The 15,580-nt window shown below is 45.5% G+C and overlaps 1 protein-coding gene across 5 annotated transcripts in view; it reads right to left on the bottom strand.

Moving 5' to 3' along the window:
- Positions 1 to 15,580, bottom strand: part of ST6GAL2 (ST6 beta-galactoside alpha-2,6-sialyltransferase 2) — a 156,357-nt gene that overhangs the window by 82,011 nt on the left and 58,766 nt on the right. For all 5 annotated transcript variants that reach the window (XM_069636893.1, XM_069636894.1, XM_069636892.1 and 2 more), the window contains exon 3: positions 1,573 to 1,670. In XM_069636893.1, the coding sequence (XP_069492994.1) occupies positions 1,573 to 1,670 (98 nt within the window). The remainder of the gene's footprint in view (positions 1 to 1,572; positions 1,671 to 15,580) is intronic.

Raw genomic sequence — 15,580 nt, 5'->3', positions numbered from 1 at the left:
GATAAATAACTGTAAAATTCAGACCCTTATGTATGCTGACGATTTGGTTTTCGTTTCGAAAACCCCATGCGGTCTTCAAAAACTTCTTGATGGTTTTAACGATTAAATAGTGGCCAATGACCTACGGGTGAATATGGCTAAAACCCAATAGACCACGTAATACGTCGAGATCTACCGCAAGTTGGTCTATTAACCACATAAATGTGGCTACAGTTCAAAGTTATGTTTATCTGGGTATGGTCTTTGATGGTAGTGCCTCAGTGAATGCCCATTTGGATGTTGTGAAGTGCAAACTTGATTCGTCCGTTTCACAGACAAAAATCATAATGCACCGCTATGGCACTATTACGATGAAACCGGCAGTTCTCTACTGCAAGCAAAAAGCAATTCCATGTATTTTATATGGGCTTGAGTCACAATCTCCATGGGAGTCAGGAATTTTTGATCGGTTACAAGGCAAATTTTGGAAAACAATTTTACAGCTCCCACAATGCATCCCGATAGTATGGGTGCGTTATGAACTAGGCCTCACCTCCCTGAATGCTCAATACCAGTGGAGAACTTGTGCCCTTCTTCGGAAATGTTTGATGCCCCATCGAGAACATAATGTTCTACAATTTCTGTCGAATAATATTTTTCACACCACACATCAGTTTGTTAAGCAGTGGTTACATGCTATCTATTTTACTTTAGTAGAAGCAGATGCGTCGCTTAATAGGCTTTCGACAAATCCAAACAAGGTAAAACAGCTAATCTATCATAATGATTGGATCAAGACTCGCACCAAATGTCTTCAATATAAATCTGCAATGCCTGGAAAATTCACACACAAGAGGTTGGGTTATATAGAACCATATCTCCTCAAGTTCCCCTGCAAGAAAATATGATCAGGCATTTTGAGAATGCGTATGAATCTATGGCATACCCGCAAATTCTTGGCCCAGCGCAAATGTTCCAAGGGGGGTGTAACCTTTTGCATGTTTTGTCTTGATATCAAGACCACAGAAACTTTGGAACACATACTTTCGTTATGCTCAGCTCTAGTACAAGAACGCCTGAAATTTCTCTCAGGGCATTGCGCTCATCTGGGGAATTTGGACTCAGTAGAAAGATGGTGCACCTTATTGTGCACGACAAACGTCTCCCTTCAAATTGCAATTGTTAATTTTCTCTATGCAGTGAATTTGACCTGTTAAAGAATTGTTTTTTTCCAGTGTTTTTTTCCAGTGCTTTTCTGTTTATCTGGTGTGTGGGGAGCGTTACATTTCTTAACCTGTTGTCAGTCATTTTATAATAATTGAACATTTTTCTCTACCTCGCCTTTTAATGTTTGTTAAGTGCCCAAGTTCATACTTGTTATTTCAACAAGTATTATGAGTTTCCTGTAAACTTTACCTTTTGACCAAATGAATGTAAAGTTTTATATTGAAAAGTTGATTTATTTCAACATCAATAAAAAAAAAAAAAAAAAAAAAAAAAATTAAAAAAAAGGGTGAATTACTCAACGTGGCATTAACACGTGTGAAATGAGAAGTCTATAGCCGAAAAGGAGAGACTATAGGCAATACTCACTTGAGAATTTACAATGCGGATGGTGGTTTTATTGCCAACGTCATTTTCATAGCCACGTGTAGGAGCAGAATTAAACCTCAACACTGCATCATGGGCATCTATGGAGAAGAAAAAAAACAGTGCAGGTTTGAATTGCGATTGTGAGATATAGAATTATTCTTGTATATATATGTACATTGCATATATTTGGAAAAGAATACATATATTTAAAAATTAGTAAAAACAACAGTGCACGTTTGAAACGGTCCAAATCTAAACAGTTAATGAGCTTGCTTAGAGACTTCAGTAGCCTCATGAAATTACTTTTTTTTCCTAAATAAAACGTCTGTCACAGTGTTTGCAAGGTGAACTGGGCAATCAAATAAAGTATACCAATTAAACAATGTAATGTACACGACTACAAGAAATACCTCTTCAGCAGACTGGCCTCTAGGGCAACGCCTGAACCAAAAACGCAAAATGCAGGTGTGGGTCAGTTTTTTTTTTGGTCAAAGTGAGCCACTTCTTTGGACAATGTGGGCCAGTTTGAGGAGTTATTTTACTATGCAGATAGTAGTTTTAACCAGTGTTGCTGAATGAATATTCTTTAAAATGCACAATTTGCATCACATTTTATTAATCAAAAAAGTCCCCCCTTGGGTACTAGTCAAACAGTACAACCCTGCTCTTCAGGTTTAGGAATAAACGTTTTTATCTTAAAGGTTAAGAAAGTCTGTATGTGAAGGCACATGAAGAAAAAAGGTCCACACATGATCCACTACCCACCTAACTTGAATCTCGGGACCGGGGCGGGCGGACACACTCGGACACACGCGGACACACACACACACACACACACACACACACACACACACACACACCCCGCCCCCCATTATCTTCCCCATTCCCTTGTATTGGCCCGTGTGATCTGCTTCCCTTGCAAGCCCCTCCTCCCACCATCCATGACTTGGAAAGTATTCTGCTGCTTCCCGGAGCTAGGTCCACGTTCATTGGATATTTTTGCTATATTATTAATAAATGTGTACTAACGGTTAGTCTCGTGTTTTCTAGGAGGGCAAAGAAAGAGTTGAAGGTTTATGAAGGGCCTCTCTAGTCAGGTCGTGTGAGGTTGGAGGCTAACTGGCGAAGTCACACTAGATGAAGTCCATGAACACTATAGTTCGATGCTTGAAAACACATATGTGCTTGCAGTGGAAGCCTGTAATCATCTTCGAAGAGGCATTGCTAGTGGGAGGGGAGTTTGGGGGGTAAGGAGCCTATAGTCCCGGATCGTACGTTTGTAGTCCCGGGTAGAAGCTCAGGGGCTACAACCAAAAGGCTAGCTAGCCGCGAGTCCCGACAGTCCGGACATTAGTGTAGCCCCAGATTTTTTCCAAAACCTAAACACTACTGCGTCTTTGCATCGAGTTTTATACTTCCACGGTTTATTACTAAATTTGCTGTCAATGACACTTGTTAGGTGACTGTTTTGAAGTAATCTGTGAAAGAACCAGGTCCCATAAAAGAGAAAAAGGCTGGTTGCTAGCAAGTGCGTTCTCCACATAAACAAATAAATAACTAACGTCGGGGAAGCATAGGGCAGTGTGCAGTGGCATATCACTTTTGCACATAAAAAAATTGACAGAAATGTATAACGCATTTAAATGCACAAGCAGGCTAGTAACCTGCTCTGGAAGGTAACAAGAACGTTTTTAAAAACAATATTTAACACAGTTAACACAGTAAACAAAACAGCTAACCTCACAAGTTTCTGCAAATGGCAGTATTTTTATTAGTAGTGTAATAGGAAAACATTAGGGGCTAAATATTATTGCCCCAATTTACTATGTTAGACATCAGCTTCACCTTCTTTTATGCAGGGAGGGGACTGTTTGGTTTTTAGTGGAACTTTAATGAGATCTGCCTGTACAGGAAACCATGACCAAGCAAATAGCGGAACATCGCCAAACGATGGCTCACACCAGCCTTGCCCACAATTAAGTCAATAGGGACAAAGTTGAAAATGAAGCAATCATCAGACCCCTCACACAAAGATGCTTAGAGCAGAGACAACTAGGAATGTAAGCAGGCTGTTTGTTCAGCTGCAAATATTGAAGTAGCTGAGGTTACCAGTTCTGGGGCCAAGGACGACCGTGGAGACCAGTGCATGAGCAGGAAACATCTTCACGGAGTTCAGCTCCAGGTACAGGATTACATGTAGGCCACAGCAGGTCAGTTACATGGAGAGAACATCAACCAGCATCCTCTCAGTCAACCCATCTTCTCAATAGACCTGCACAGAACCATTCAGAACATAACATTCTCACACAGCATTCCACGTCAGTCACTCCTAGCATTCCATGCATACAGGGCAGGTGCAGGGAAAGGCTAAACAACATATGTTCCCCCTGAACCAACACAAGACACACCCAAGAAGAAAGAGATACATGCAACACCACATGTACATCCCTCAATTTCCAAAACAAACCCTCCCAACAACGCACCCACACAAACCTTGTAGCTGTCCTCAACTAGTGGAACAATCTGCACCATAATATGCCACTCCAATTCCTCTAGGACTAAGAGATAGGCACCAACCACTGAACAAAAGTATACCACATCCAAACTCTAAAGCAACTTCAGGCTTCCAGCCCCAAACCACATGTCTGAGGAAAAACGATTCCCAGGAGAACTAATCCCACCACAAGGCTGTACTTTAAGGCCATTTCAGCAGCTCTCCGCAATTGTAAACCATACATATTAAAAGACCATCCGTTTGTATCACAACATCATGAAGGGAAGCCTGAAATGATGGACTGTACGGCTGGCACCTTTGTAGATTTGCATTATGGCTTTGAGCGCCTTCACTGCCATTGCCATGCCCCATCCCCTGCCTGACTCCTTTCCTCACTCAGACCAATGCGTTTGGTACCCTCTCCTGCACTACCCATACCCAGCGCTGCGTTCCCCAGGGAGAGCTACATCCCCGACCTTGAGCCACGCTGTTAGCCCTCCCATACCCGCCTCCCACCCAGAAGCATTGTACAACAGGGATATACTTCTGGGGCACAACAGTGATCAGCCTAAGAGACCAGCACTCATTCCCCACACCCATCCTCACACCAAGCCTGACATGTTCACTACGACCTCTCCAACCGACCCCAGAAACACACAGCTTCGACTCACCACTCCCATCATCTGGACTGGTGTCATAGTGGACCGCCATCTTTATTCCAGGCATGGGCAGGTACTCAGTAAATCTGACAACATGTTAGAGGCACTGCGCACTACCCTAGCCACAGAGCTTCACTCTCACCTCTATAACCTACGCATCCACTCATGCAATCTGCAACATCCACATTCCCATGCATCTCCGAGCAGCATTTGTCTCTCTTGCTCCTCCCCGCAACTACATCCTTCAAGAACAAAAACCTGGGTACGAGAGTACCTCAAACACCTCCGTCCCTGCCACCTCTACCTTAAGATACCTCCACTTCGGAGCCAGAACTCAATACATATGCCCTCTAGCCGATCCTCGCCCCAGGCCTTTAATGATTGGCAGATCCTCGCCAGCCACCCAGCTAAGGTACACCACCCACCAGACAACTACAACTGGTCAGCACACTCAGGGTCTTGCCATCCACAGAACACACCCTCTCATCACAGCATTGAAACCTAAACGCCCCACGCCACCAACTAGCATCAATGCAGAACCAAACAGCAGAATTCTCAGACAGCAGAAGTCCATCCTGCCCATTACCAAACCAGATGCCAGTAGCCCCTCTACTAGCTTCCCGGACCCTTGCCTCCTATGTGGTGTCCTTATTAACGCCAGATCCTTCCCTGTGCACGCCCTGGAGATAAACAACCTAATCATAACCAATCAACTAGACCTTCTGGCAATCCCCAAAACTTGGCTTCACCAAGCCTCTGGTCCAGTAATCCCTAGAACTACCTGAAGGTTTCACACTACTTGGAAGTGACAGAATTGTCTCAGAGGAGGCAGTGTCACCCGCATACACAGACTCACTGCAAATCAGATTCATCAATGCTTCATCAAATCCAACTGCAAGATACTTTCAGCCAAACGTACAGTTTCCCCAACAAGCTTGATCACACTGCACAGGCACCCCAGGCCCACCACAAGCTTTGAGGAAGACCTTGCACACATTACCATAGACATCAGACCATCCTCCAGAATTATACTGGACACAACAGCAGTAGCAAATGCCCTCATAGATCTCAGGTTTACGCACAGAGTCGCAGCCCCAACACACAACAAAGGAAGATCCTTGGACAGGGTAGCTGATCTTAATGGACATTTCACAATCAGTTCAAATATCTGAAATGTCATCAGGCCTAGTACGATAGTCGCTTGTTTTGTTCCTCTCCCTCACCTTTCCCCTCCCCCGCCCCTCCCCTTACCCCTCACCTTCTCCCTCCCCTTTTGTTAATTTCCAGCTCTACCAGAAATGTCGTCAGGCCTAGTATGGAAGTCTCCCGTCTGTTCCCTTTTCCCTCTCACCCCCTCCCTTTCTATCTATGTCGATGCTATCTGAAATGTCACCATGCCAAGTATGATAGTTAATTTCACATTCTTTTGTTCATGTCCTTGTAAGAATGTCATCGTATTTTCCCTTGCCTTGAAGCGCTTTGAAACACATTGTGTATAGGCGCTATATGAATAAACTCATATATACCCCCTGCCCCTGGTCAGACCATCACATCATTGGCTTCACACTCCCGCCATTTTATTCATACCCTCCCGAACAGCTTGAGCCTATGTCCAACTCTCGCCCGTAGCACCAGAATCATCACCAAACACACTATATCCACACTTCTAGCGTCCCTGGACCTTGAACATCCCAGCTCAGGAGACCCAACAATCCTTTCAGACCTCTATTACAGCACTCTAACCAAACCTGTGAACCGGGTAGCTCCACTCTTCCTTAGAAAGGCCAAATCAAAAGCAGACATTAACTCATGGTTCTCCCCGGGCCTTTGGGCCCTGCGCTCTCAAAAGTGGCAGGCAGAAAACATGTGGAAAAAAGACCCCTTTAATGTTAACAAAACCTCCTTCATAGCCCAAGTGAATGACTATCAACAGGCCATTATCAGTGCTAAAACAGCAGTCTACAACTCTAGAATAGCCAAAGCCAGCTCCAACTCGCATGAGCTCTTCATAATCCTCAGAGAAGTAGAGACTTCATCCCAGCCCCCTAATACCATCACCAACGATGAGACCTGGTGCATCAACATTCAAAATGCCATGCACAAGAACATCACTTTACAACACAAAGTTGCAAAGAAAAGAGCAGCTATTACCACTACTAACCTCCCAGCCAATCCAATGAACCATTCCACACCAGCGTTTCACTTCAAAGACGTCTCCAAAGGAGAAGTTTCCAACATCCTCAAAAAATGTAAAACCATCCAAATTCAAAGGTTACATCTGCCCAGCTTCTGTCATGCTCAGAAACTGTCATTCCATTCATTACAAGATGTAGTAATGCCTCCTTCTCATCCAGCAAGGTCACCACCAGTCTAAAAGAAATATGGGTTCTCCCTCTGTTAAAAAAAAAAAAAAGTCCCTCGTTAGACCATTCCGCACCCAGCAACTACAGGCCCATAACCACTGTTACATTCTTCCTAAAGGTATTGGACAGAGCTGCATACCTTCAAATACAAGCATACCTATAAACCTACCACATCCTAGGCATGCATCAATCAGGTTTTCATTTGGGTCACGGCACAACATCAGCACTCTTAGACCTCAAAATCCAACTTGACTCCTTCAAAGATGAAGGCAAACCAGCCCTCCTTGTCCTCGATCAATCGATCTGCTGACTTGGATCTGTTAGGCCACAACACACTTTGCAATCATCTCGCAGGATCAACCAACTTCTCCCAAAAAGCAGCCGTGGGATAGTCTCCATCTTAGAAAATAGAACCATGAGAGTCTTCTCTGACATAGCACATGCTCCGCCCATTCCCTGTGGTGTACCCCAAGGTTCCTGTCTCCCCCTCACTCTACAATATAGTCACCTAACCCCTTTTTGAGATCTTGGACTCACTCAACATATCCTACACCAACGACACCCAAATCCTCATCCCACTAACTGGCACAATACAAGAAGACTCCATCCATCAACAAAATGTATGCCACCATTCAGTCATGGATGGCCTCAAACCACCTATACCTGAACAACGATAAAACAGATCCTTCTAGTTGGCTCAGCCACCATGCTTAAGAAACTCAGCTCCAACTTCTTCTCCTTCTGCATAGATACTTTCCAAATCCCCGTCTCCTCTTCCGTAAAAACGCTGGGTGTCCACTTAGATGCCACTCTCTCCCTCACCAAACAAGTGACAGCAATTGCACCCTCATCTACAATGCAGCTAGACACATCCCCTCTCCGACCAACTGCCTAACCATAGCCAGAGCTATCATTGGAGCAAGATTGGACTACTGCAACATCCTATTTTCAGGAACATCCAATCAGAACCTGCCCAAACTACAGGTTATTCAAAACAATGTCTTACGAGCAGCCCTGAACATTTCCAAAAGAGACCACATCTCCACCAACAGAAAAGCCCATTGGCTCCCCGTCTGAGAAGGAATAATCTTCAAAATGCTGCCAATCACAGACAAATGCCTCTAAAACACAGCCCCTCAATACCTATCCCAGAATATTGAACGTTCCAAATCTTCCAGACAATTTAGAGCCGCCGTGGCACACCGGCAAGTCCTACCAAAAGTGAAAAGGGTGAGAGCAGGAGGGGCGAGCTTCCGCACAGTAGCTGCTACCCAATAGAACGCCTCCTTTATGACCCGAGGACAGAATCTGCTACTGTTCCTTTCGTAAGGCCCTAGAAACTTGGCTTTTTGTATAGGGACGCCTGGTACCCACACTACTTCATAACTATAATGTGGCCTGCCCTACCCCTACGCCTCTCCTCTAGTTGGAAACACCCCCCCCTTACTCCTGATTCCAGATGTATTGTTATGCTTTTACTATGCCCACCCTCCCCCCTTTATTCCCGATGTGTTGGCCCTGACTCCTTATGTATTGTTTTGCGTTTTTGTCAAGATAAATGTAACCGGTTGGAAACCCCGCCCCGATGCCCTTGGGCGCTCTATAAATGCAAATAAATAAAATAAAAAACCATGCCGCACAAACAGAGCGGACCTCCCAAAACACACACGGAGATCTGATCTCCCAACAAACAGTATACCACACACTCATAGCATAAACAAAACTCAGCTCCCAAATACAACATTAACCATTCCAATTGCAACTCACTGGCTGCCCACCATAACATATGCACCATTCCCCACATGGCAGGGTACTCCAAGTACCGCGGTTAACCAACACCCAACAGAAAGAGAATTCCAAGTGCTCTGGGCGTCGACACCCCACAAGACACCTGTGCTGAAAGACCACATTCCACAAGTTCAGCAACTCCAATTCAGAAAGCCAAGCACGACCAGACCTCATGACACACACCAGACAATGCAGAACAAATATTGTAGACAGTTATCACAGTTTACTAAACACATCAATATAAACCTCCCTTACTGTTTTACTTGACATTCCAATTCAATGTTCTTCAGTAAAAACCCAGCCTGTAAACTATAAGGGTTAACGGAACATGCATCGTACCTTGTACACTGTCCTACTATCTTAGCAAGTTCATATCCTAACTAACTTCAAAACACAAAGACCAAACCTATAAAAGAAGGGGTTTAAACGTGTCTACAATTAGTGCCCACTCAGCAAACCTAAATGCACAATAAATCTCTCTAAACAGAGGCCATGACTTCCAAAGCACAAGCACATCAACAGATGTAGAATATTCAACAAGCCTGGTATCACACTATTTTGGTTTCTGGCCAAGCACGACACAGACACCAGTGTAGGAACAGGAAACATCTTTACTGAATTCCATCTCTGGGTACAGGAATACATGTAGGCCACAGCAGGTAAGTTACATGGACAGAACATCCACGGCATCCTCTCTGTCAACCCATCTTCTCAACAGATCTTCACAGAACCATTCAGAACATAACATTCTCACACACAGCATTCTATGTCAGTCACTCCTAGCCTTCCAAGCAAACATGGAATGCCAGGACAGAACACAGCTCCTCACACATGTTGTTTAAACTATGCAAAGCTTTTCCAACATTTATAGTTTGTTTTTCAATATAACGATGCAGCACCCAATCTTTGGACATCTTTGAGGGGGAGCCCCTGGTTACTTGCAGAGCTACTGCATTACTTGGCAGATGGGATTGCAAAGCAGATCTGCCTTCTTCCTCACTGGAGCTACAGGATCTGTTCCGCTGCTGGAGGCCAATGGCTGAAGAGCAGCAGTGGGTAGCTGCGGGGTCAAACGTTAAATAGGCACACAAAAAAAAAACAAAAAAAAAAAACTCATTAGCTCAACTTTGAGAGGTCTCCGACAGGACCCTAATAAGTCCAAAAAGCACAGACTGTGCCGTAGAATTGTGTGGAGATTACAGGAAAAACTGGAATTTGCCAATCTATACACCATTTGTAAGCCACAGAAAGTCCATTGAATTTCACGTGTCAAGTCATTAGGACTACAGTCTGAAACAGGTGCAGGGCTCATCCTACCAGGAGACGCTATTTCCGATGAGTTACCATACACATTACTAGATAACGTTTGCAGTAACTCTCCTAGACCTATTAATAGGCAAGCCAGCAATTTGTAGAGAATCTTTCGTACCTGGCAAGTTAACCAAAGTGGTTGCTGCAATTAATCAGCACGAACAGGAACACACGTGAAATTCAACGCACTTATTGGGTCTTGTTTAATTTCCTAACCACACATGGTCACGTATACGACTTTGTTGGATGTTGTACTAATAATTTGTAGTTATTCATTCCATCTTATTGAGCACTGATGAAGAGTTAGGCTCGAACACGTGGTGGCTCAACAAGTAATACTTACATCACAATCTATGTGCTTACTATTTGAATGGGAAACCCTTGAAGTGACATTTTGTTTGGAATTGGACAGGAACCTAGTGACCTCCTTTTTTAGCATTTCCGTCTCTCGTCTGATCCACTCTAATTGGTACACCCTTTCAGTGTGCTTAAGGGCTTCCAAATATGTTCTCTTCTCCTTCATTTTACCAGCACCTTGTTAGGTGCACTTGAGTCTGATCTCAAGCTCCTGTGCTTTTAACTTTTCTAGCTTCACACTCTAAAGGCTCCGAGCCTCAGAACTGGCATTGGAAATGCAAATGCCCCGGAAAGGAGCCGTTACAGGTTTGGAAAGGGGCAGCTACTGAGCCGCATCTACTGGAACCGGCATCCCCATCCATCACTGGGAAGAGTGAGAAATGCACTGCATAGGAAACTACAGATGACCACCCAGTGAGGACTCACTTAGTCTCCCACACCTGCATACCACCACCTGCCACCAAATGTTAGTTAGGATTTTCACAACTTCCACTCAGCGTGGTACAGAACCATGAATATATACAAACAAGTAGTGGCTTTTCAATCAAGGGAGCCAGCTACACCACAGACAATAACTGGGAGAAATGTCCCAATCCAGGTATCAACAAGTTCCAGTCACACAAATATTGGACCGGTATCAAAAGCTGGATGCTTTGAAACTGTATGCTCTTGTTTTGTGTGGTCCGGGAGGGGGGGAGGGTTAGAGTATGAACTGAGCGGGTATGAAGGTGGTCAAAAAAAGCAAGATGGCCAAAGAACAGGTAGAAACATGAGACATGAGCCAGAGGAATTTGGAGCACATGGTATCCAAAATGGCATTACAGTGAAAAAAAGATTGTGCACTGTAGTTGTAAAAGACCGTTTCCTGCCACCAGATGTAGCCACATGGCAAAGGCATTAAACTGTTGACAGACAAAAAGAAAAAAAGAAATGAAAGAAAAGAAAAAAAGGGACACCCGTTGTCCGTGTAATAGTCAACGGAAGGTGGTTTGCGTCATACCAAAAGCAGGTTCATATGCTGGAGGTTTCACTGAAATCAATGGACACTGCGAAAAGGAAAACTTTCCCCAACATTTGGGAAAGAGGATTTCATCTTCTTTCATGATTATCTGCGATATTTCTGAAAGCACCGTGTTTATAAATGCCTAGAACATGTGCGTTCGTGAAAGTCAGCAATCACAAAAAGGTGCAATGGATATCCATCATGCAACAAGGCTTGATAGTTTGACATAGTAAGTAAACAAACCTTTATAAAAATGTATTTTGTGTTTTGCAAGGTATCCATTGTTTGGGCTTGCTGAAGTTGCAGCGGCTCTGGGTTTGCTGTAAAGGAATGACTTCAGAATTGCAAAACTCAAAATGGTGGTGGGGATCGGCTGGCTGTTCTGCACAGGGCCACGTTTATTTGGAGCCTTTTATGAGCATTTGTCTTCCGTTTGCCCAGAGGAAAGCCTCAAGCCACCTACAGAACCATACATATAATATATGAAGCCAACAATTAATAACAAAAAGGTCTACGTTCAGCAGGATCCAAGTAGTGCCCGTGTCGAAAAAAGCCTGTACGCTTAGGCAGGATGATAAGTAAAAATGTCCTACTCTTGTCATGCGCTAACATTTGTAGAAATAGAGTTATAAACATGTGTTTATTTTGGTAGATTTAGGATGAGAAACTACCATAAAACAGGTGTTTTTTAATAAAATAAATAGTTTCCAACTGTGGTATGTATGAACTGTCGTATTGTCTTTACCTACAACAAGTTATGTTGTACCTGAAAGTTAATTCGAACAGAAATCGTTACGTCTTATTTGCACATCGACACTTGGGGGCGCTAAAACATAAGCATTGGAGATAAATCTTCTATATTGTGGATTCACTAGTTGCGAAACGTTAGAACTAGAAAAATGATGGATGCTACACCACACGTTGAAACAATAAACCGTAGTAAATTAAAAATTAAAACGCTCGAATGAGAAATGACACAATCCCAGGGATATGTGCACATTACTCCAGAGTCTGTTCTGCAATAGCAATATATTTTCCTTCTTTTCAATGTAGCCTGGGAAATTCCATACGAATACATTGACGTTAAATGGGAGTTAGTAACCCCATTGTCACTAGTTAGGACCATAACTCAGCATTTTTATTTATTGAGGGTGGACAAGCATGTCCCGAGCTTAATAAAAGCAGCAACTGCAGGCACGTGCGTCAGAAAGGCTGCAGACTCCAACAATGGAAGTCCTGTGGTCTCAGTCTCACTTTGGGCCTGCAGGCCTACACCGTGTGATCACGGCCCTGCAGGCCCACACCATGTGATCACCGTCCTCCATGTCCCCCCTGGTCTACCCCTCCCCTCTCTCCCCCCCCCCCCCCCCCCCCAAGACCAGCCTGGTGCCCTGGGTTCAGCCCAGGCACCCTCCCCATCTGGATGCTCCCGGCATCCATGGTGCCCCTTGCACCAAGGCACGTGTCCTCACTGCCCATCAGGGTCCCACCATGCAACCACCTGTAAGTCCGGGTGACCCCGGCAAACCAGCGTGACAGCCGCCAGCCCCACAATAGTCAGGACCTAGAATTGTTTACAGAGAAAACAAGAGGATTACAGTTTGGTGTTGCATGGCACCCCTGTGAGGGGCCATGGTACCTTCCACGGTGTTGTGTGGTCACATGGTTACCCATGTGCCCGACTCAATAAAAGGTCCGAGCCGCTTCCGGCTCGGCAGTCAAGAGTGAACCTGACTCCACGTGTGTGCTGTGCTGGTGCCAGGATGGCGCCTCGCCACGTGTGCTGGGCCCAAGGACGGGGCCCAGCTTGAGGACGGTGCCCCTGCCGGGCAACACCGCCCGGAGGGTGCCCCTGCTGGGCAACGCCGTCCCAGTGGGTCCCCAACCATGTGAGGCGGGTTGGGAATGCGACCTCGGCCTGGGCGCCCCCAGAGCCGGGGCCGAGGTGGCAGGTGGACCTGCCCACGTGTGCAGAGCTCCAGTGTCCCCGGAGCAGGTGAGGTGATCCCCCACCCGGGTGTACTTGCAGTGTGCCCGCTGCACCGAAGTGCGCTGTCGGATGTTCCCGGATAGGAGCACGGGGCTGCCCGGTGATCCAGAGCAGCCCCCAACATTTGGGAGGGGGAAGCGTGAAGGAGCTGAAGCGAGGTGAGGCACAGGGTGGTGGGGGCATAGAAAGGAGGGTGTGTGTACAAGAGCGGAGGATACTAGAAGAGTAGTAGGAGACAGTTTTAGGTAGGGGGCCGAGCGCACAACGGCACTACTTTTATGGAAGCCAGCCAGTGGGGTGGTGGGGAACAGTTTTGGTAATTGGAGGGGGCAGCCGAAAATGTAAGTTTTCGTACAGACTGGCACATGTGGAGAGAGAGAGAGAGAGAGAGAGAGAGAGAGAGAGAGAGAGAGAGAGAGATCCGCCCCTGAGCCATGTGGGGGAAAACAATTACGTCAGCTGTGCATGTTAAAATGGCAGAAGTGCCGAGAATTCTGCTCAGCCAGCCGACATTTCGCCCACCCCCTTAGAGACCACGGAAGTAGGATTTGCACATGCGCGTTTGAAATATTAAGCAAGTCAGTCACACATGGCAGGGTTGTTCCCTTTTAATGTTGAACTGTTAGTGAGAGTTCACTCTAGGAAGGCTGCTTATGGTTTTTCATGTTGGCATAAACTCAAATGTATGTCTCTTCTCGTCGTTGTCGATGTCCAAGAGCAAAGCTGGCCTCCTTCAGGCGCTGGGGCATCTTGGAAACAGCTGGGGGTGGGAGCGCGTTAAGATCGCGAAATGGACCGTTCCGGTTGCAAATACGCTAATGAAAACCTGCTCTGCCAAGCACGTGCACAAGCAAAAACCTCTTCCGCATAAATCATGGCAATCAGCAACTTTGGTGTATGTGCATTGCCGCATTCTAGGAGCCATGGGTGTAATTTACAACTGTGCGCCTGTGTTTTACATGGTCGGATGCCAATTGGAAACACATGCTCACAATGGTGCCATTCATAGGAGAGCTGGGATGAGGTTCGGTGCACAACGAGGCTTGACAATGTGTTAACCGCGAGACCTAGGCCCGCTCTTCTCTTTTGTAGATCAGCCGTAGCAGCAGACTTCCATCGTGCAAACTAAAGAGTCCCATTCGGCGAGAAGATAATTATACATTGATCAATAGACATTTTGTCTCTCACAACGTGTGGGCCACAACTGCCTTCTAGTAGTATTGAAAAGTTTCCCCTTTGCATGCTGGGGCCTGTAGTTTTATTCTTTCCAGTTTCAATTTCAGCAAAACTACAAGTTTCAGATTACCAAGGACAAACAGGACTGCAAAGCTTTTCACATATTTAAAGGGAATTCTTGAGTTCTCTACATGGATGTCAGCAGGTCTAAATGCACAGTCCAACCTCCCCACACCACTACCCAATCAGATAGGAGCGACCAAGAGATGCCCTGCCCATCAAGCGGGAGAAGCTTAAACCATCTAGCTTGAACAATCGTACTTGAAACCTACATGCCCCTCGCCCCAAAAGCTCTCATGCCAGGGGCAATAAGACAGAGCGTATAACGAAGAAAGGGTGATCTAAAAAGAAAGAACGAGAAAGGGGGAGAAAAAAAAGAGAAGAGCGTGTGAGAGAAAGAGAAGCAAGTGGAGAAGAGGGACAGAGTAAGAGAACGAGGAAGAAAGAGGCAATAGGGAGTGTGTTTGTGTGTTACAGAGAGCAACTACACAACATCAAGGGACATGGGCAAATACCAGTTCCTAAGAAACCATTCTCATAGGCATCGAAATATTATGTAACCATCAATGCCCCAATAACTCTGGGGTCACTAGCCCCGTTTCTTGGCCTAGGCGGGGTGGGCGACGGCCATGAGCGCAGAGCTAAATAGCTCAGAGGGCGGGGGGCACAGTAAGGGGCTAACCCAGAAAGTGGACCCTGATTTTAACAGACAAAAGCCTGCTGGCTTTTGGGAGCTCTGGGAGATGTTCGGCTGGCTGCTGTCTGCCGACTTGTGGATTTATTTATTTATTCACATTTGTTTAGCGC

Source organism: Ambystoma mexicanum, chromosome 7p (assembly GCF_040938575.1).
Source record: "Ambystoma mexicanum isolate Mex_15411 chromosome 7p, UKY_AmexF1_1, whole genome shotgun sequence".
In the NCBI taxonomy this organism is placed as follows: Eukaryota; Metazoa; Chordata; class Amphibia; order Caudata; family Ambystomatidae; genus Ambystoma; species Ambystoma mexicanum.
This window is presented reverse-complemented; position numbering and strand designations above follow the sequence as displayed.